At 47.1% G+C, this 21,479-nt stretch overlaps 1 protein-coding gene across 1 annotated transcript; it reads left to right on the forward strand.

Moving 5' to 3' along the window:
• The first annotated feature begins 439 nt into the window (after positions 1 to 439).
• MMP19 (matrix metallopeptidase 19) lies at positions 440 to 20,001 on the forward strand. The gene is made up of 9 exons (XM_083427721.1): positions 440 to 807; positions 3,996 to 4,084; positions 4,615 to 4,745; positions 9,742 to 9,957; positions 11,320 to 11,565; positions 13,838 to 13,966; positions 16,478 to 16,642; positions 17,536 to 17,663; positions 18,993 to 20,001. Exons 1-9 carry the CDS (start codon positions 520 to 522, stop codon positions 19,218 to 19,220), a joined length of 1,620 nt encoding a protein of 539 aa, XP_083283847.1. The 5' UTR covers positions 440 to 519; the 3' UTR covers positions 19,221 to 20,001.
• Positions 20,002 to 21,479: the final 1,478 nt, after the last annotated feature.

A 21,479-nucleotide genomic window follows, 5' to 3' on the forward strand; every position in this document is an offset into this window, starting at 1 on the left:
TCATTCCTGGTACTTCTGCATCTATGAGTACAAACTGCAGGGAATTCTTTGAATTCAACTGCAGAGATGGCAGTGGGCCAGGAGTGGGGGCCCTCCAGATGTTACAAACTCCCGTCAGCTCTAGCCAGCGTAGCCAATGGTCAGGGAAGATGGGAACAGTAGCCCCACATCTGGATGACCACAGATTTATCCATCCCTACCACAGGCCCTTGCAGCTGCAGAGACACTCTTTTGCATTGTTTACTTTTGCGGGTGGGGTGCACAACTTTTCTTGTGTCTCTAGATTGCAGGCCTTTATCTGAATCGCAATGAGACCCCAATGCCACCCTACAGGCCTGGTTATTAGCAGCCCTTGCAACAGGAGGGCTTGCAGGGAGTGTTTGCTCTGCGAAGAGTTAATCTTCGCAGAGGGGGCTCCTCCAGGCTTTGCGGTTGCAACATGTTTGAGTTGGAAATGACTCACTCCTGCTGTTAGGAGATTTATAAACTTGAGAAAGCAGGGAGCGAAGATATGGATGGATGGAGGGAGCAGGGAGGGCAGAGCAAAGCTTGAGCCGCGGAGGGAGGAAGTGGAGAGAAAGAGCTCCAGCGCCTCTTTGGTTCCCTTCCAGCAAAAGCAGTTTCTGTAGAGCTCTGTGGAGTTTCCTGCAAGGAAGCGTTGCTCTGTGTTGCTGTCGAGGGTCTAAGGAGAAACTGGACATGAGGCTGCCACAGCTTCCGTTGCTGCTGCTGCTGTTCCAGGTCTATGCTTTGATCTGCTCTTCCAAAGGTGCTGCTCTCAACCGAGCGGAGAAGAAAGAAGCCATGGTATGTAGGGCTTGGGTGGCCCCTCTAAGTCTGTAGGCTGAGAAGTGGAGTCAGTGCATTTGCAGTGATGGGGGTCACACGGGAGGATGTGGACAAGCAGGGTAGGATTGTTCCTCAGCCCCAACCCCAGACTTTCCCGACTTTCTCCAGGCCTTCAGTCCTGGCAATTGAACCTTGAAACTTTCCTAGATGCCTCCAGCCTTATCCGTGTCTCCTGGCTTATCTTGCACAGCTTTGTTTAGTGCCAACTTTCCCCAGAAAGGGACAGGAGGCCTGGAGGAAGATTTCTCTGGCCAAAAGAAACCCTCAGCTGCCTGGGCCTCCCTGTAGCAGCAGGAACCAAGCTGAACATTTATGGGTGGGTGCGGTGGGCAATCATAACAGAATCAAACCGCTTTGGCTGCTGTGCAGAAGATTGGCAAGGAGTTTCCACCCTTTGTGAGCTGTTTGTGGTGTGTTTGTGCGGGATGTGGAGTAGGAAAGCAGAGTCTCTCGGCTATCCTAGTGCTGACTTCTCTTTTCCTTCTTCTTTTTCTTCACAGTTTTACTCTTGTTCCTTGAACCCAGCTTGCATTCTCCACTGTTCCCCCAACCTTGGGTTTGCTTCTGCTTAGCAAAAGACTGTAGCTCATGGGAAGAACATCTCCCTTGCTTGCAGAAGGTTCTAGGTTCATTCCCTGGCATCTCCTGTAGAGCTGGGAATATTCCCTCCCTAAAAACCCCAAGAATCCCTGACAGTCTGTGCAGACAGTTGTGAGCTAGATGGACCAATGTTCTGGCTCAGCTTCCTGTATTCCTACGCTCTTCCAAAGAACCTCAAGATATATCTGTCTTATTCTCCTGAGACGTATGGTAGATTTTCCTAGCCAGGTGTCCTAATTCCTGAAACATCCATTCCCTTTGCAAGATTAAAAAAGGTAAAGGGACCCCTGACCATTAGGTCCAGTTGTGACCGGCTCTGGGGTTGCGGCGCTCATCTCGCTTTATTGGCCGAGGGAGCCGGCGTACAGCTTCCGGGTCATGTGGCCAGCATGACTAAGCCGCTTCTGGCGAACCAGAGCGGCGTACGGGAACGCCGTTTGCCTTCCCGCCAAAGTGGTACCTATTTAACTACTTGCACTTTGAGGTGCTTTTGAACTGCTAGGTTGGCAGGAGCCGGGACCGAACAACGGGAGCTCACCCCGTCGCAGGGATTCAAACTGCCAACCTTCTGATCAGCAAGTCCTAGTCTCTGTGGTTTAACCCATAGCACCACCCGCATCCCTCTTTGCAAGATTACCCAGCTGTTTTAGGCACCAAAAAAGTCTCTCTAAACCAAGGGCAAGTTAAAGAATGAGATATATTTGGGAAATGCTAGAAGGAAGACTTGATGCTTTCTCTGTGACCTATCCAAAGTGTGCTGCTGCTGCTTTGAACATGGAGGCTTCCTTTTTTCTTTCTTTCTTTTTGCCCTTGGTGATGCCTTGGCTGTGTTAAAACGGTCATTTAACTGAGTCATTTGCCATGAGCAGAACTTGCAGCTTTGGCTGACAGGGAGAAGACTTGAAGTGGCATGTAGAAGGGCAGTTTTGGTTCATAGCAAACAAGTAAAGTAATAGCAGTCTGGCATGAGTAGTGGGGCAGGGGCAGGGAGGTAATCACCAGCAGATTTTTAAAAAAGCAGCAGATTAGTTTTCCCCACCAGCTCTCAACCCACTGGATGTTACTTAAAATGGGATACAGAACCCCTGCGAAAGAAGAGTACAGCAAATGGGAATGTGGGGTCCAAAAAGGAAAACTGGACTTTCTTTGTAAAGCAGTATTTATTGTGTAAAGCAGTATTTGTTGAGCTATGTATCTGCTTTGTGTGAGATGGAGAAAGGCTTTGCAAGAATGAAGGGCAAAGCTACATCTTACACTGGTGTTCCGTGCTTGGAACTTCCCATGTAATTTTCTTTTTCAAATAGCTTCTGCTTGGTGTTCGAATTTCGATTTGGTTTGGGGACAGAGGTTCTAGCTCTTTGCCCCTATACTGATCCACTGGTTTAAATCACCTCCCTGATCCCAGTTGCTATTAGTTGTAAAAAATAAAAATATATATGGCACAATGCAAAATTCATGGGAATTTAATTGTCTGATTCAAAAACAGAGTTGAGATTTAATTTAATTGTCTGTTTGATATACGGAATTGAGATGGACTCAGAAAGTTCTGGGAGAACAGCCTTAACAATTATGAACTCTTTAGAAGTAATAGGAGAGTCTGGGGTTTCTGAAAGTATGTGGAGCTTGTGGAAAGACTAAGGTACCCTTTTGAAGAGTGAGGAGTTTGGGTATAATGTTTTGCCCATTGTTCCTCAGCATCACCAGTTTTTCTTCTGTGAAATAATGGTGATTGCAACAGTTTCTTGGATTTCCAAATGCGCCACCAAGCAGAAAAAGTTTGAGGACCCCTGCCCTGTTGGATATGGGTGGGGGAATCTGTTTGGTTGTAGCAGCAGGCAGACCATAGGTCAGGCATAGGGAAACTCGGCCCTCCAGATGTTTTTGGGACTACAACTCCCATCATCCCTGACCACTGGTCCTGTTAGCTAGGGATGATGGGAGTTGTAGTCCCAAGACATCTGGAGGGCCAAGTTTGCTTATGCCTGCCATTGATCCAGTTGAGGAAAAGTGCAGAAAAACAAGTACTGTGCACCTCATTGCAAAAGCAAGGAATGATGCCGTGAAGAATTTCAGTTCCAGACAGGGACATTTGAGATTTCTATCGATGGAGGAGGGTTGCTGGCAGAGATGGCTGTGGCCAGCCTCTTATTTGCTGAGTAAGCATGGTGGTAGTTTGAGTTTCCCGACATGTCTAGAAAGGAGTGGAATCGGGCCTATGGAGATGGAAATCAGGAGGATACCTTGTTCCCATATTTAGCTATTCAGTGAGAATAAGGGACAACATGTACACATCTCTTGGCTCCAGACCAGCACAACCACATTCTGCTTAGTAGGTTTCCCTGTAAAAAGAAGGGCAGGGAGCGTATTTCAAGAGAAATGGGGAAAGCCAGTCCAAACTGTGGTCTGTTGCCCACCCAGCAGCACTCATTGCTACAGAAGCTGGTCTCTTTACAAGAACGCCCTTGTGGGCCTTCTGCCCATTCTCTGAGAGACTGTGCCAATGAGTTGGGGTTGAGAGTTGGTTTTAACAAGTGTCATCATTTCAGGACTTCCTACTGCAGTTCGGATACTTAGAGAAGCCACTGGAGCAGTTCTCGAATGCCTTGACCGAAGAGGATATCGAAAATGCTGTGAGGTAAAACTTGAGCCGTGAGGTAAACGAAACAAGAAACACACAGCCCAACCCAAACAACAAGGGGAAACCATTACAAAGGCTTCGATTTGCCCTGCGAAGCATCTCATAACGACCCGGTTCCCACAACATGGTAGGGCCAGACCGTGGCTTAAGCCACATTCCCACCATATATTTAAAGCACCATGAAACCACTTTAAACCTTCATGGCTTCCCTCACCCCCCAAAGGATTATGGGAGCTGTAGTTTGTTAAGGGTGCTGAGAATTGTTAGGAGACCCCTGTTCCCCCTCACAAAGCTACCGTTCCTATAGTTCCCTGCTTTTAGTGAGAATATATGAATACGTGGGATCCCACGGCGTGACTGGGGGCAAGCAAAGTGGCTGTGAATTCCTCTCTGGACACCTGCACATTCGCACAGTCTCACTGAGGCATAGTTTGGTTCACCATGTTGCACAAACCACCCGTCATGTCAGAACCACAGTTAAATGCTGACTTCTTCCCTTCCTGTTTCCCCAACCTCTGCCCCCTTAGGGCTTTCCAGCTTGCATCCGGACTACGTTCTACCGGACGTCTGGATACAGCGACCCTCTCCCAGATGCGGCAGCCCCGCTGCGGCGTAGAAGACCCGTTCAACGAGAGGACCCTCAAATATCTACTCTTGGGTGAGCATTCTTCAAACTGTTGAATTTGGGGCTGAGCAAGATGCTGGGCAAATGATCTCTCCTCCTGGCCGAAGCAGAGAGATGGATAGGGCTGAGGGAAGCTGGTGCGAAGGCATTTCCTGCTGCGTGGATCTTTAAACAGAGAATTCTGCAGGTTGAAATGTTGGGATCAGAGGTCATAATAATGCTGTCCTTATAATGAACTATTCCAGTGGAGGGTTGAATGGACACTGTGCTTCTCAGGCTCTGCAGAGCTCATCTGCGCAAGAATTCTAGGAAGTAGATTTGTTAGTCCTTCAAACTGCTTTGTGTGCTCAGACTAGTGCCATGCAATAATAATAATAATAATAATAATAATAATAATAATAATAATAAATTTATACCCCGCCCATCTGGCTGAGTTTCCCCAGGCACTCTGGGCGGCTTGCAATCAAGTGTTAACAACAATCCAGCATTAAATATTAAAAACTTCCCTAAACAGGGCTGCCTTCAGATGTCTTTTAAAGAGAAGATAGCTGCTTATTTCCTTCACATCTGAAGGGAGGGCGTTTCACAGGGTGGGCGCCACTACCGAGAAGGCCCTCTGTCTGGTTCCCTGTAACCTCACTTCTTGCAATGAGGGAACCGCCAGAAGGTCCTTGGTGCTGGATCTCAGTGTCCGGGCTGAACAATGGGGGTGGAGACGCTCCTTCAGGTATACAGGACCGAGGCCGTTTAGAGCTTTAAAGGTCAGCACCAACACTTTGAATTGTGCTCGGAAACATACTGGGAGCCAATGCAGATCTCTCAGGACCGGTGTTATGTGGTCCCGGCGGCCACTCCCAGTCACCAGTCTAGCTGCCGCATTCTGGATTAATTGCAGTTTCTGGGTCACCTTCAAAGGTAGCCCTACGTAGAGCAATGAAACACATTGAAATCTATGGAACTTCTAAATGGAGGCCTATAGAATTATGGTATTCATTTATGAGCCAAACCCTGCCCTTGCCCAGAGACAGAGGGTTTTCTCTTAACTGTGCAGGAGGTATGGAGAAGCAAGTGAGAGATGCTCCTCTTGTAGTTTTTTCTCTTATACAAACTGCAACGCAAAACCCTGCTGTTATCCCAAGTCATCACACTTGCCAGAGGGCCTGGGCAAAGTCATTTTTTCTCGTTTGGAGAAGCTAAAAAATAATTTGAAAAATCAGCAGAGCCTTCTTGTACTTTTTAATGTTCATACACAGCCGTGATGAGCTAGCAAGCATGTAGCTAATATCATAAGCAGCTGATGAGCTGGCAAGCAGATTTGTAGATGCCTTGAATAAGGTTTGTTTAGTGGTGGCCCCACAGTTTTGGAATGACCTCCTTGTCTTTGCTAAGTTTTTGGCAGCAAAGGAAAGCTCCCCTCCCACTTCTTCATAGGTGGTAATTAACTTGGGTTGCTGATTTTTGGGTTGTTATAAAAAATCTGCTGAATTTGATTTGTTTGTTGTTATTGTTTCTACTTATGAAGATGCTCTTCTCATGGTGTGTTCCTTTTCTTGAAGGGGGGGAAGCAGCTAATACTTTTTAAAACAGCACAAAATATATTTTCCATTTTTTTCCAGTTGGGAAACTGAGGCTAGACTTTCCCAAAGTGTTTCTGGGTAAACAGGAACTGGAACCCAACTCACTTAGGCCCAGACCTGAATCTCCACCCACCAGCTGAAACTGTGATTTCTGACATTATGGCCAACTTGGGTACCACTTGAGCCATGTGCCACTTGTTGCTATATTATGCGCCAGCCAGTGTCATAGCCAGAAGTGGAGTCAAGGAAGATTTGACAAAGCTTGGATTAAGTCCTGCTTGCTGAGGACGTGCTCTGTAGCTTCCTGCTTGTAGAAAGTGGGTTATCTAATTAACCCGCCCCCACTAAGAGAAGTTGGAATGTCTTATGCATTGTTCCATCCACACTGATGACGGTGGCATGTAAAAACGCAGATTCAGCACTTGGCAAACAACCGAAGTCTGTGGTTTTCAAACTTTTTCTATCATCATGGGATTCTTGTCTGCTGAGAAACTGCAGCACATTGAAGAGGCATGTTCTGCAGCACAAACACATGTAGGGCAAAAGTCAGGTCTGTTCAGCCTCACTATTACCCAACTTTCAAGGACAAAGTCTCCTGCAGATCCACATTTCTAGAGAAGATCAGTAGTGGTGATCATGTATGGCTGAAAAAATGGCTGCAGAAAAATGAGGGGTTGGCTTTCGCTGCCCAACTCCCCAAGACACTCTGAGTCTCCTAAGTCCATGATTGGTGAGAGAAGAATCAACTGAGGTATTTTGTGTTGCTAGAGTCCCCTGGCCTTTGCAGGCCTGTTGTTGTTTAGTCGTGTCCAACTCTTCGTGACCCCCTGGACCAGAGCATGCCAGGCACTCCTGTCTTCCACTTCCTCCCACAGTTTGGTCAAACTCATGCTGGTAGCTTCAAGAACACTATCCAAGCATCCCGTCCTCTGTCGTCCCCTTCTCCTTGTGCCCTCAATCTTTCCCAACATCAGGGTCTTTTCCAGGGAGTCTTCTCTTCTCATGAGGTGGCCAAAGTATTGGAGCCTCAGTTTCAGGATCTGTCCTTCCAGTGAGCACTCAGGGCTGATTTCCTTAAGAGTGGATAGGTTTGATCTTCTTGCAGTCCATGGGACTCTCAAGAGTCTCCTCCAACACCATAATTCAAAAGCATCAATTCTTCGGTGACCAGCCTTCTTTATGGTCCAGCTCTCACTTCCATACATCACTACTGGGAAAACCATAGCTTTAACTATACGGACCTTTGTTGGCAAGTAAACAACCTCAGTTAGCTTCTGAAGCAGCACAGAGTTTGCTGGGAAACAATTTTGAAATCCATTGAAGTTGGTGACACATTAGCCACAAGCAGTGATTTTTTTTATTAAAAAAAAGAGCCTCTGGAGGCAGAATGGGCATATGAACCAGCTCTGAGTCAAGAATGGGGGTCTGGAAATGACTGCAGTATCATGAATAAGACATGCAGCCAGATCATATTCAAAAGTAAATCCCATTGATTTCCTTGGACTCCCCTCCCCCCCAGTAAGTCTGCATAAGGATGCAGGCTTAGTCAAAGAACTGTCTGGAACAAATTGAACTGCAACAAAATGTTGCAACATGGAGTGTTCCTGTTTGTCCAGCCAGCCAACCAGCAAGCCATGACCTTTCTCAGGATACTCCATTTCATTCCACCCGTTGTCTCTTTTCCCCACCAACTGTCCATGCCCAGTGAGCATGTTCTCTTCTTCACTGAACTGCTTGACCACCACAAGCGTTTTCCCCATAAACATTTTTTTTGGTACTTCTGCAATCCTTGGAGTGCCTTCAACCACCCAAGCCTCTTGTTACATCTCTCTTGTTGCTTGGATGCTGTAAGGTTTTCACGCTTTGAAAACCGGGCTCCATGTTAAGTAAAGAGTTTGCTATGCTTTCTTCCTGTAACTGTTGTAAACAAAAATCTGCCCTTTTTCCTTATGGGGTATCCAAGAGCCCATACAGAGTCCTTACGTAGGTTCCCTATTGGTAGGAGAGAATAACAGAGGCCAACCAGAGAATATTGAGAAGCAAAGCAGCTAGTAAACCTGATCTTTATTGATCTGTTGCAACAGGGTGCTCCCCTCACACGCAGGAAAGGAGGAGGAACCCAGAACCCAGGTGTGTCCGCCCTTATGTTGTTGTAGTTTAGTCGTTTAGTCGTGTCCGACTCTTCGTGACCCCATGGACCAGAGCACGCCAGGCACTCCTGTCTTCCACTGCCTCCCGCAGTTTGGTCAAACTCATGTTAGCAGCTTTGAGAACGCTGTCCAACCATCTCGTCCTCTGTCGTCCCCTTCTCCTTGTGCCCTCCATCTTTCCCAACATCAGGGTCATTTCCAGGGAGTCTTCTCTTCTCGTGAGGTGGCCAAAGTATTGGAGTCTCAGCTTCAGGATCTGTCCTTCCAGTGAGCACTCAGGGCTGATTTCCTTCAGAATGGATAGGTTTGATCTTCTTGCAGTCCATGGGACTCTCAAGAGTCTCCTCCAGCACCATAATTCAAAAGCATCAATTCTTCGGCGATCAGCCTTCTTTATGGTCCAGCCCTCACTTCCATACATCACTACTGGGAAAACTATTGCTTTAACTGTATGCCCTTATGTAGACATTTTAAATTGCCCGTCCTGGAGCTCAAGATCACCCCCCAGAAACATCATACCTACATCACAGAATGGGCGGTCTACAGCAGAAGTCTGCGTGCATTGTTTACCTCCTGTCTGGGAAGTTACCGGTTAATACTTACTTGATTGCATTGCCTGGGAAGCCTGGCCAGTCTTTTGTAATGATAAATACTTAGTTCCTGAGCCAGGTCACAGGCTCACACCCTATTCATATCTTAAATGTGTCCTTAAGACAGGATTTGTGAAGGAAAAGACAATGGGGAGGCTTTTCCATTTTCCAGGTCAGACTTCCTGTGCTGATCTATGTAAATGCTTGGTTGGTGCATTTATGAATATTTAACATATATCTAAGACCTCAACATGGGACGCGGGTGGCGCTGTGGGTTAAACCACAGAGCCTAGGACTTGCCGATCAGAAAGTCGGCGGTTTGAATCCCCCTGACGGGGTGAGCTCCCGTTGCTCGGTCCCTGCTCCTGCCAACCTAGCAGTTCGAAAGCACGTCAAAGTGCAAATAGATAAATAGGAACCGCTCCGGCGGGAAGGTAAACGGCGTTTCCATGTGCTGCTCTGGTTCGCTAGAAAGCGGCTTAGTCATGCTGGCCACATGACCCGGAAGCTGTACGCCGGCTCCCTCGGCCAATAAAGCGAGATGAGCGCTGCAACCCCAGAGTCGGCCACGACTGGACCTAATGGTCAGGGGTCCCTTTACCTTTACCTTAAGACCTCAACATTCCTATCACATAACCCCGGCTAAGCTGTGACTTTCCTGGGATAAAAGCCCCAGTTTCTGACACCTCTTGCTCTGGGTCTCCCCCTGCAGGACGCTGGCGCAAAAAGCACTTGACCTACAGGATCTACAGCCACAGTGAGGATTTGGGGGCCGCAGCCACACGCACTGCCATCCAGACAGCTTTCAAGTACTGGAGTGACGTGACCCGGCTCACCTTCCAGGAGGTGCGAAGCGGCCGTGCTGACATCCGCCTCTCCTTCCACGGCACTTCTACTTGGGGCTGCTCACGGCCCTTCGATGGGCCTGGTATGGACCCAAGCTTTGCTCTCGGGGGGTTGGGGAGTGACTTGGGGCGTAGAATAGGGCTGGCAAGGAGCAGGGATCTTGAAGTGGTGTGCCACAGGGAGGTGTGATCTGCTGTGCTGCAGGGATTGAATGGAGCGTCTACTGAGGGGATGTCAGGGGGTACCAGAAGCTGGAAGCATCAACAGGAGGTGCTTCGTGGTCAGGTGGAGCGATGGGAAGGAGGCACAGGAGAAGGCCCTCTCTTGGGCCAGAATGGGTTGACTTTAAAGCGATACATCATCCCAAACTGGTTTGAACGAGAGCAGGCACCGGCAAAAATCACGATGTGGGGGAAACCGTGAAACCGGCCAATGCCTCCATCCTTTTTTCAGACATCATGATATATATCGGTACATCGCAATGTTTCGTTGCTGATATATCACGATGTTGAAAACCAGATATCGCTCAGCCCTACTTTAAAGCTGAGGCGCTTTCTTAAATCACAGGGAAGAATGGATTGGCCTAAATAGCTGATTCTGTTGTTCTGTGCTGCAGTGGGATTGAAAAAGAAGCAAAGGTTCATCCTTGTTGCATCTCACTCAATATGACCATTAGCATGTGCCCATTTATAGTTCATACAGGGCACTTTCCCTAGATTTGGTATAGCTCTTTGCTACACAGGCGGGGTGCAACACATCTGCATACATTATAATTATTATAGATCTTAGCTTAGTTTATCTTAGCTTAGTTTATCTTAGCTTAGCTTAGTTTAGGATGCGGGTGGCGCTGTGGTCTAAACCACTGACCCTCTTGGGCTTGCTTGTCGGAAGGTCAGCGGTTCAAATCCCCGCGACAGAGTGAGCTCCCGTTTCTCGGTCCCAGCTCCTGCCAACCTAGCAGTTCAAAAGTGTGCCAAAAAGTGCAAGTAGATAAATAGGTACCGCTTCGGCGGGAAGGTAAACAGCGTTTCCGTGTGCTGCTCTGGTTTCGGTGTTCTGTTGCTCCAGAAGTGGCTTGGTCATGCTGGCCACATGACCCGGAAAAACTGTCTGCGGACAAATGCCGGCTTCCTCGGCCTGTAAAGCGAGATGAGCACCGAAACCCCAGAGTCGTCTGCGACTGGACCTAACTGTCAGGGGTCCATTACCTTTACCTTTTTAGCTTAGCTTAGTTTAGCTTAGCTTAGTTTGGCTTGGTTTAGCTTAGCTTAGTTTAGTTTAGCTTAGTTGTTTAGTTTAGTTTAGTTTAGTTTAGTTTAGTTTAGTTTAGCTTAGCTTAGCTTAGCTTAGCTTAGCTTTTAGTTTAGCTTAGTTTAGCTTAGCTTAGCTTAGTTTCGAGTGCTTCTCACAGAGCTCTCAAACCACCTCCCTTTATCTTCCTCAGGACATGTCCTGGCCCATGCTGACATCCCTGAGTTAGGCACAGTTCACTTTGACTCTGATGAGCACTGGACAGAAGGGACCTCGCGCGGCGTCAACCTGCGCATCATTGCCGCCCATGAGATTGGCCATGCTCTGGGGCTGGGCCATTCCCGGCAACCGGGTGCCCTCATGGCTCCCGCCTACAGCGGTTACCGCCTGCGCTTCCGGCTGCACCGCGACGACATCGAAGGCATCCAGGCCCTTTATGGTACGGACTGGGGGAGGGTTACAAAGCACAGCCCACCAATGTTCCCCTTTCGTTTTGCAAACCTGGGCCCCTTGCTTTGAATGCGATGGGAGCAGATCTGGGTTTAAACAACTGACACCTAATTTGGCCCTCAGGTCTTTCCATCTTGCGGGCCTCAGGCACTTGACTGAGGTGTGCCATAAAGCCAGGGAAGGGTCTTGGGAATCAAGGCTGGAGGAAGATGCGAAGTCCTTGGGGGCAGATAATGTGTGTTCCCTGTCTCTTCTACACCTGCCAGTTGCCTATGCCTCATTTGGGTCATTGGGAGCCTCCCAGAGTCCAGCTAAAAAGCAATCCAAGTATATCAAAGTCATGAAAATAATACTTTTTTTTGTTTTAAAACAACCCAGTTCTCTGTATTGTAATACAGTTGTACCTTGGTTCTTGAAAGTAATCTGTTCTGGAAGTCCGTTCGACTCCCGAAACCTTTTGAAAACAAATTGGCTGCAGGAGCGTTGGACGTTCAAAAAACGTTTGAAAGACATTTGAAAAACGTTCAAAAACCGGAACACTTACTTCTGGGTTTTCGGTGTTCGGAAGAAGAAGAAGAAGAAGAAGAAGAAGAAGAAGAAGAAGAAGAGGAGGAGGAGTTTGGATTTGATATCCCGCCTTTCACTCCCTTTAAGGAGTCTCAAAGGGGCTACCATTCTCCTTTCCCTTCCTCCCTCACAACAAACACTCTGTGAGGTGAGTGGGGCTGAGAAACTTCAAAGAAGTGTGACTGGCCCAAGGTCACCCAGCAGCTGCTTGTGGAGGAGCGGAGACGCGAACCCGATTCCCCAGATTACGAGACTACCACTCTTAACCACTACACCACACAATTTGTTCATCAACTAAGCTGTTTAAGAACCAAGGTTCCACTGTATTCCTTAATTTGTAAAGTGCTGTGAGGTTTTATAGCAGTGTAGACATATTTTTAAAATGATGATGAATTACATTTAAAATAAATGTTTAAGTGAAGCCGGGGGAGGATATGCTCTATAGACATATTATTCTTATCCTCCACCCAAACCCCACCCCATTTTAATGCACAATGAGTGCAAGTTTGTCTTTGAGGCAGCTGTTTTTCCAAAGGTGTGGTGTCCATGTAGAAAATATGTATGGTTGGTCCTCGTGACAAACTATCAAGTGATAATCCTAAACCTTCAAAGAAATGGTTCTGCCTTTCCTCTGGATCACCCCCTGCCCCAATTCCAACACTCATTTCCTCTCTCTGCATCCCACCACCCCACCCTCGGCTGCCTTCATGCTCTGTTTCGTGCTCTGTATACCCTAGCAACAGGGAGGCCTGTTCCTAATTATGAGAGGCTTGGGCCTGTTTTCAAATCATGAGGCGGGCCACTGCTCTCTAGGGGAGGTGCGGACAGTTGCCAGGTGACACCAGAACTTCTTCCTGATTCTTCCTCAAGTGGGTTCTGGATGGGTTAGGAGGCAAAACGCCAACTTGTCAATCCAGTGCCAAGGAATCAGTAGCCGGCCAAGAATTCCACCCTCTTTCTCACCCCAATTATTTCCCTTCCTTTAAAATATATGACTTCTCAATTTTATACATTTTAATAATTTTACAATCATTTTAACCATTCGAAACTTGACTTCCTTCCCCCTCTTTCTTCAGTTTCTCTCTCTCTCTCTCTGTATATTCCAAATTAACTTAATCATTTATTCATCTACTTTAAACGTATACTCTTATAAAACTGCAGGTTATTACGATAATCCTGCCAATATCCTTAGCTGTTTAAAGTTTGTTTGTAAATATTCAATAAACCGTTTCCATTCTTTTATTTTTTAAAAAAAGTTGTTATCTTGATTTCCTGTTTTTCCAGTAAGTTTCGCCATTTCTGCATATTCCATAAGTTTTTGTCTCCTTTCTTCTTTCGTCAGAACTTCTTCTTTCCATTTTTTTTGCAAATAACACTCTTGCCGCTGTAGCCGCATACGTGAATAAATTTCTGTACAGTTTGGGTAGTTCTGCCCCTGTAGTTCCCAAAAGGAAAGATTCTGTCTTTTTTTTTACAAATGTTATTTTAAACATCTTTTTCAATTCATTATATATCATTTCGCAGTAAGCTTTAACCCTGCCACAAGACCACCTCATAGGATAAAAAGAAACCTTCTTTCTCTTTCCATTTCCAACACTTTTACAATTATTTCCCATCCCTTTTCTTTTTCTTTCTTTTTTTGGTGGAGATGCTGGGCACCCAAAAATAATTCCCTTCCTTATATTTACCTGCAGGCAAGAAGACCATCCCAACGACATCAACGACAGTAACCTCACCTGCCCACAGTACTGTCCCGGCTGTTTCACAGAAGCCTAGTAAAATCCCTAACCCATGCAAAGATGGACTGGATGCTATCATGCTAGGTAAGGCCCCTTCCTCACTCCAACCCCTAAATCCAAACACCCCCCCTCCAGAACATACTCCACCCAGTGGCGTAGCGTGGGGGGTGCAGGGGGGGCCGGCCGCACCGGGCGCAAGATTTGGGGGGGGGGCGCACTCGCACTCGCAGCTCTCTGCCCCTATCTGGCTCACTCACTCTCTCTCACCGCAGTGCTGGCTGTGCGAATCCAATCCGAGCCGCCGGGTCGCCGCCCACTGTGGAGGGGAGGGTGCCAGGCGTGCGGTGCGGTGCGGTGCGGAGAGAGAGCGAGGGACTATCTGGGGGAGGGACAGTGCAGCGGTGGGGGGGCAAATTACTTGCCTTGCCCCGGGTGCTGACAACCCACGCTACGCCACTGACTCCACCCATCCCAGGTTTACATAAATGGATGTCTCCCCGGTATCCATTTCTAGCTGGCTATATGCTGTTTCGTTATACAGTGGTACCTTGGTTCCCAAACTTAATCCATTCCGGAAGTCTGTTCCAATACCAAAGCATTCCAAAACCAAGGTGTGCTTTCCCATAGAAAGTAATGCAAAACAGATTAATTTATCCGTTCCAGACTTTTAAAAACAACCCCCAAAACAGCAATTTAACATGAATTTTACTATCTAATGAGACCATTGATCAATAAAATGAAAGCAATAATCAATGTACTGTACTATCATTGTAGGTGATAAAAATTATAATTAATTCCCCCCCCCCTTATGTGCACTGATGATAGTCATTGTTTGGATGGGGGTGCTTTTATCCATTTCTGCAGTCAAAAAATCCATCAGTAGCTGAACCAGGTTCCACACAGTCACAAAAACAAGTCACAAAAACGGAGTCACAAGCCACAGTCACAAGTCAGTCCCATAAAGCGAAGAACAAGTCACAGTCAAAAAAGCGAAAAAGCCACACAAACAAAAACGCAAAAAATTAGCAAAAACAAAAGCTCCAAATATCACCTCTGTGTTGTGGGACATGTTCCGCTTCCAAGGCAAGGTTCACAAACTGGAACACCTACTTCCGGGTTTGTAGCATTCTATTTCCAAGTTGTTCATAAAATAAGCTGTTCTAAAACCAAGTAAAGGTAAAGGGACCCCTGCCACTTAGGTCCAGTCGTGAATGACTCTGGGGTTGCGGCGCTCATCTCGCTTTACTGGCCGAGGGAGCCGGCGTACAGCTTCTGGGTCATGTGGTCAGCATGACTAAGCCACTTCTGGCGAACCAGAGCAGAACACGGAAACGCCATTTACCTTCCCGTCAGAGCGGTACCTATTTATCTACTTGCACTTTGACGTGCTTTCGAACTGCTAGATTGGCAGGAGCTGGGACCAAGCAACCGGAGCTCACCCCGTAGCAGGAATTCAAACCACCGACCTTCTGATCGGCAAGCCCTAGGCTCTGTGGTTTAACCCACAGCGCCACCTGCGTCCCAAAACCAAGGTACCACTGTATAAATGTAGACCTTTTTGGTAGGGAGGACTGATGATGAGATAGCGCTAGTGACAGTGGCAAGCAGAAGCTGTTGGGTGTAACAGAGTTGGAAAGAGTTCAAAAGGTTCTGAGAAGAAGCTGGCATCACTGTGTTAAGGTACAAGAAAGGTTGTGCTGTGAGGGAGATGATGCCGAATGTGACATTATAGAGTGCGGCCTCATGCATTGCTAGAATAATAATTCTTACACAAAACCTTTAGAGTACGTACCTTCTAATGCTTTCCCTCATTTGCCTGTTGCAATAACGTTGTGAGATAGATCCTTAATATTCCCATTTACGAACATGGGGCACATGAGACTTGTCAACCGGCTGCCTGTCATCTTGCAAACCCTTGTGGCTGAGTGGAGATTTGAACCCAGGTCTTCGTTCCAGTTAATCAGGAGTAAGGATGCTCAAGGACTTTGATTTCTGTGAATTCTGATGTGAACAGACCTGATCCTCACCTCTAGGATTCATGTGTGGATTGGAATATAATTGCCCTTGGGATTTCACACTTTTCTGATTTTCATGATATTGGCTCAAAAAGGGTTCCCAAACAGATTTAAAGTGTGTATTTTATGATAGGATACATTTAGAAATGCACACATTGACAAAATATGTGTTTTGTGATAGACATTTCCATGCAGCTGTTTTTTTAAACCCAAGTGGGAGGGAATAGATTTATGCAATGCTTTTAAAAAAAATGTTTAGGGGTACTCTCATTCCGTCTGAGACTCAGGAAACACCGTGATAGAAAATGAGGCCACCATTGGGGGTAGCAACAGAACTGACAATTCACCTTGCTAGAGAAGAAACTACTTTATTTTTTTACATTTTTAGTTTCTTCTCCCCTTAGATTCACAAAATGTTTAGGGGTATGCGTCCCCCTAGGAAAAAAAAGCACTGGATTTATGAATGAACACATGCAAAACTGACTCAAAGCAGAAACACACCCCTTTCAGGACTAAAAAGATTAGCATGCTAGATTCCCACTTTTTAACATTTGGTCCATCACTTCTTCACCTTGCCTAGGGCCCTATGACAAGACTTACGCTTTCCGTGGCGATTACGTGTGGACGGTGACAGACTTTGGTACCAACCCACCCATGAAGATCTCGGCGCTGTGGAAGGGGCTGCCTGGGGGGCTGGATGCAGCTGTATATTCCCCCCGAACTGGGCGCACCTACTTCTTCAAAGGTCTGTGGGTCCAAGAGTTAAGAAATAATCTTCCCGCTTCCCTAAATGATCTAAACCTGGTCCTTTGGAGGGAGATTATGACTATGATTATTACGCCAAAGGCCGTGTACCTCTGCAGATACAGCTCTTCTTTGTCTTGATCAGCTGTGTGCAACTCAAAAGTGTTGGTGGTGACCTTTAAATCCTAAACAGCCTCGGCCCAGTATACCTGAAGGAGCGTCTCCACCCCCATTGTTCTGCCTGGACACTGAGGTCCAGCTCTGAGGGCCTTCTGGCGGTTCCCTCCCTGCAAGAAGCAAAGCTACAGGGAACCAGGCACAGGGCCTTCTCGGTAGTGGCACCCGCCCTGTGGAACGCCCTCCCATCAGATGTCAAAGAAATAAACAACTATCTGACTTTTAGAAGACATCTGATGTCAAGGAAATAAACAACTATCTGACTTTTAGAAGACATCTGAAGGCATCCCTGTTTAGGGAAGTTTTTAATGTTTGATGTTTGAATCGCGTTTTTAATATTCTGTTGGGAGCCGTCCAGAGTGGCTGGGGGAACCCAGCCAGATGGGCAGGGTATAAATAAATTATTATTATTATTATTATTATTATTATTATTATTATTATTATTCCCCTTTTTTCTCTCCCACAAGCCCCAAAGGGCCAACCAGCCTTTCTCAACCTATGGGTCCCCAGATGTTGAACTACAACTCCCATCACCCCTAGCTAGCAGGGCCAGAGCTCAGGGATGATGGGAGCTGTAGTCCAACAACATCTGGGGACCCACAGGTTGAGAACTGCTTAAGCCTCTGACACAGATTGCAATTGTGTTACCAGCTGTTAGTCAGCTGCAGTGTTATCCCTGCATTGCCTCCTTATTAATCCATGTCACTCTGGCTACAGGTATTAAACTGTGGCGTTACCGGGGTTTTAAGCTGGATCCTGGCTATCCCAAACCCCTCACCCGCATCCCAGCTAAGATAGATGCTGCCCTCTACTGGCCTAAAAACAAGAAGATCTTCATCTTTAAGGTAAACTGCAATAATAACAATCGCAATACATTATCCCTTACGCTATCCAGGCATGTAGAACGCAGACATGTGTTTTAATCTCTCCTTTTTTGCTTACTGTCAATTTTAATTATCTTTTGAATATGTTTAAATGCCTGGTTTTAATGGTCTTCTGTTGTTAATTTCATATTTTAGGGTTTTGGTGGGGTTTGGGGTTTTTTGGGGGAAAATGGCTTAGAGGTTTTATCGCAATAAAGCAGTATATGAATGTTGTGAAACAAACCTAAGGGACCGACGACTATTGGCTAGTATTGAGGCAGGGATAATTTCAACAAATGGGCTCCCTAGAAGCAGAATGTGAGCAGGGGGACAAATAATAGAAAATTTGGGCGAATGAATGATTAGGGTCGCAACCCTAATCCCGAATGATTTAAGTCGCAACAGTGTTCGTTCTGTGCTGTTTAAATATTCCTTTCCTCTGATCCATGCGGCACCTTTCGTGTCCCAATTCACTGGCATTTACTGGGGAGGGGTAGAAAGAAGCAGGAATTCCCTAGGCCCCAAGGCATTGTGGGAGATTTCTGAGGGGACATAATGGGCACAACAGATGCTCTCTGAGTATGAGCCTTGACAGGTGGATGTTAGCTCTGAGGTGATGAGAGACATAAGAGAAGGGTGTGGAGATGGATTGAGTACTCTCCGTAGGAGCAGGCAGAAGGCCACAGAGGGAGGAGGGACTCACACTGTTCTAGTGGTGGCAAAATGGCCAATAACATCTATTTATGGCTCCCAAGACAATGGGAGGTTAGGGTGATCACTGCCTGCTTTCTGGCTGAATGGTTTTCTTGTTTGCCTTTCCAGCAGCACGTTTTTAAACAGTGATAAAAAGCCTTTTGCTCGGAACAGTTTCACGTACACTTTTTCATGTCCAGTGGTGACTTTCACCTCAAAATGGAAAAGTTAGGAGATAGATGACGGATGATAGATAGATAGATAGATCCTAGATAGATAGATAGATAGATAGATAGATCCTAGATAGATAGATAGATAGATAGATAGATCCTAGATAGATAGATAGATAGATAGATAGATAGATAGATAGATAGATCTCCTAGTTTCTTATCTCTGTGGGGAACACCAGAGGAAATGGAACAACCTTTAGAAGTCATCTGAAAGCAGCCCTGTATAGGGACATTTTAAATGTTTAGTGTTTTGTTATGTTTTTGTATATGCTGGAAGCCACCCAGAGGGTCTGGAGCAGCCCAGTCAGATGGGTGGGGTACAAATAATAAAATTATTATTACTATTATTACTGGGGAAAGTGCAACCATTCCTCTCTTTTTCCCCTAGGGCACGGGCTACTGGCAATGGGACGAACTGGGAAGCCACTTCTCCACTCTCCCCAGGAAAATCTCCAGCCTTTTCTCAGGGGCGCCATCACACCTGGACGCCGCGTTCACCTGGGAGAACGGCAAAGTCTACTTTTTCAAGGGCGGCATCTACTGGAGACTCAACGACCAACTGAGAGTAGACCGGGGCTACCCACTGAGCACAGCCGAGCGCTGGATGAACTGCTAACGCTGGCAACGATGCCCTGGCGCACTTCCCAGGACTGGCACAGGTGTGCCAATTAGACAGCACACAACTATTGTTAACAGACCCAACAGTGACGCCTAGAGGTGGTGTGTCGGAACAGCAACTCTTCTGGAAAGAACCAAGCTTGGGAGAGCTGGAGCAAAACTTAATGACTGCTCCTGCTGTGCATTTATCTTTTCAGTGCTGGACATCATAAACATCCCCATTTACCTTGGCATCAGCATGGGTGGCAGAAGGGACCCAACTCACTTCAGGACACAGGGAGCCTTGGTTGGGGGGCATGGGGTGTGTGCCTAAGTGTCTTGCCTCAATGTGAGAAGACAGTAGAAGAGTTCAAAGTTGAAGACGGGGTTTTCCCTGTTTCTGTAAGATTTGAAGGGGGTGGGTATGATACGGGCACCATTACTCACCAACTGGCCTGTAAGTTTGGGTGGCAGAGTACTGACTGCTCACTTTTATCTCAATCAGTAGAAGAGCTAGCTGTTCATTTTTGTAAAAATAAATAAAAATATAATTAGGATGACATTTTTAGGGAAAGGGTCTGGCATACCCATTAAGGGCAGAGGGCTGGTCCTTGCGCCAAACACACACACACACACACACATGATTTCCGTGGCAGACCCAGAGGGTTATTACTGACTGTATTCCATGTGATCTTGTGTATCTAGCAATATGAATGACAACTCCAGTTTGCAGGGCTTGAATGGCACTCATGCCATATTTACTCAGCCCACAATAAAAGGGATATGTGCCCCTCCCCCCACTCTCTCTTTTCCTTCAAGAATTCAGAATCCTTTAAGCCAGTGGTTTTCAACCAGTGTGATGTGGCACCCTGGGGTGCCTTGAATGACAGTCATGGGTGTCGCAGGCAACACTGGCCTCTGTCCCTCTTTCCTTCCCTCCCTCCTCTGATGTCGTCTCACATCTCTGCCTCCCAAAGGGTTGTACGGCCCAGGTGAATGGTGCCTCTGGCGCTGGCCAGGGGGTGCTTCCCAGGCCCCTGTGGGGCAGCATGAGGAGGCACTTCTCTTTGGGGCAGCTCAGAGACCAGGGGCAGCAGCTGCAACTGCTCAGAGGACTCCCAAGGAGAAGGGAGAGGAGGCTGAGGGAACACTTCACAAAAGAGGGTGTTCAAAAAGCGGTGGGGGGCTGCCGGCTCTGCAGGCAAGGGGTGGCATATAACTGGGCTCCTGAGCCCCACAGGGGTGGGACAGAAAGAATATAGTTGCGTCAAGGGAACCATGGACTCAAAAACATTGAAAATCTCTGCTTTAAGCAATATTCTATCCCACCACCAAATGCAGTGATGAGAAACCTGTAGCCCTCCAGATGTTGTTGAACCCCACCTCCCCTAATCCCTGACCATGGGCCTGCTGGTATGGCAATTGAGCTGGGGCGGGGGTGGCACACAAATTTGCTATCTCTGCTGTAAAAGTTCCTGCATGTGTATCAGTGTTGGCGCTTATCTTTATTAAAGGTAAAGGTACCCCTGCCCGTACGGGCCAGTTGTGTCCGACTCTAGGGTTGCGCGCTCATCTCGCTCAAGAGGCCGGGAGCCAGCGCTGTCTGGAGACACTTCCGGGTCACATGGCCAGCGTGACTAAGCAGCATCTGGCGAGCCAGCACCAGCGGCGCACACAGAAATGCCGTTTATCTTCCCGCTATAAAGCGGTACCTATTTATCTACTTGCACTTAGGGGTGCTTTCGAACTGCTAGGTGGGCAGGAGCTGGGACCGAACGATGGGAGCTCACCCCACCGCGGGGATTCGAACCACTGACCTTGCTATCAGCAAGTCCTAGGCACTGAGGTTTTTACCCACAGCGCCACCCGCGTCCCTGCTTATCTTTATTAGATGCTCACTAATGTCATCGCTGTGTGCGGGGGGCGCTGTGGTGCAGGTGGCGCTGTGGGTTAAACCACAGAGCCTAGGACTTGCCGATCGGAAGGTCGGTGGTTCGAATCCCCGTGATGGGGTGAGCTCCCATTATATATATATAAAGTTCCAGTCTGTATTCAAATTGTGACAGCAAAGCAGTAAACCTAAGTTTAATACATCTGAGGCAAACATTTCTGAAAGGGGAAAGAGCTAACTTTCGATGAGATCATCGGGCATTAGAATAGAAAGTTCGGCAACAGCAAAATTATTTCTAATGCAGCCCAAGTCTCAGGCTGGTAACGGCTTGTCTGCTTTTTAACTTTTGTGATCAGAACACCAGAACCTTTTATTTCTGCTAGGCAG

This window comes from Podarcis tiliguerta (genome assembly GCF_965153285.1).
Source record: "Podarcis tiliguerta genome assembly, chromosome: 2".
NCBI lineage: Eukaryota > Metazoa > Chordata > Lepidosauria > Squamata > Lacertidae > Podarcis > Podarcis tiliguerta.

What these genes read in the sequence shown, in the direction of transcription:
- MMP19 (XM_083427721.1), top strand. Translation starts at nt 520, where the DNA reads ATGGAGGGAGCAGGGAGGGCAGAGCAAAGCTTGAGCCGCGGAGGGAGG. An exon ending in CGGAGAAGAAAGAAGCCATG is followed by an intron (nt 808 to 3,995) that starts GTATGTAGGGCT and finishes TCATCATTTCAG; the next exon opens with GACTTCCTACTGCAGTTCGG. An exon ending in GCGCACCTACTTCTTCAAAG is followed by an intron (nt 16,643 to 17,535) that starts GTCTGTGGGTCC and finishes CTCTGGCTACAG; the next exon opens with GTATTAAACTGTGGCGTTAC.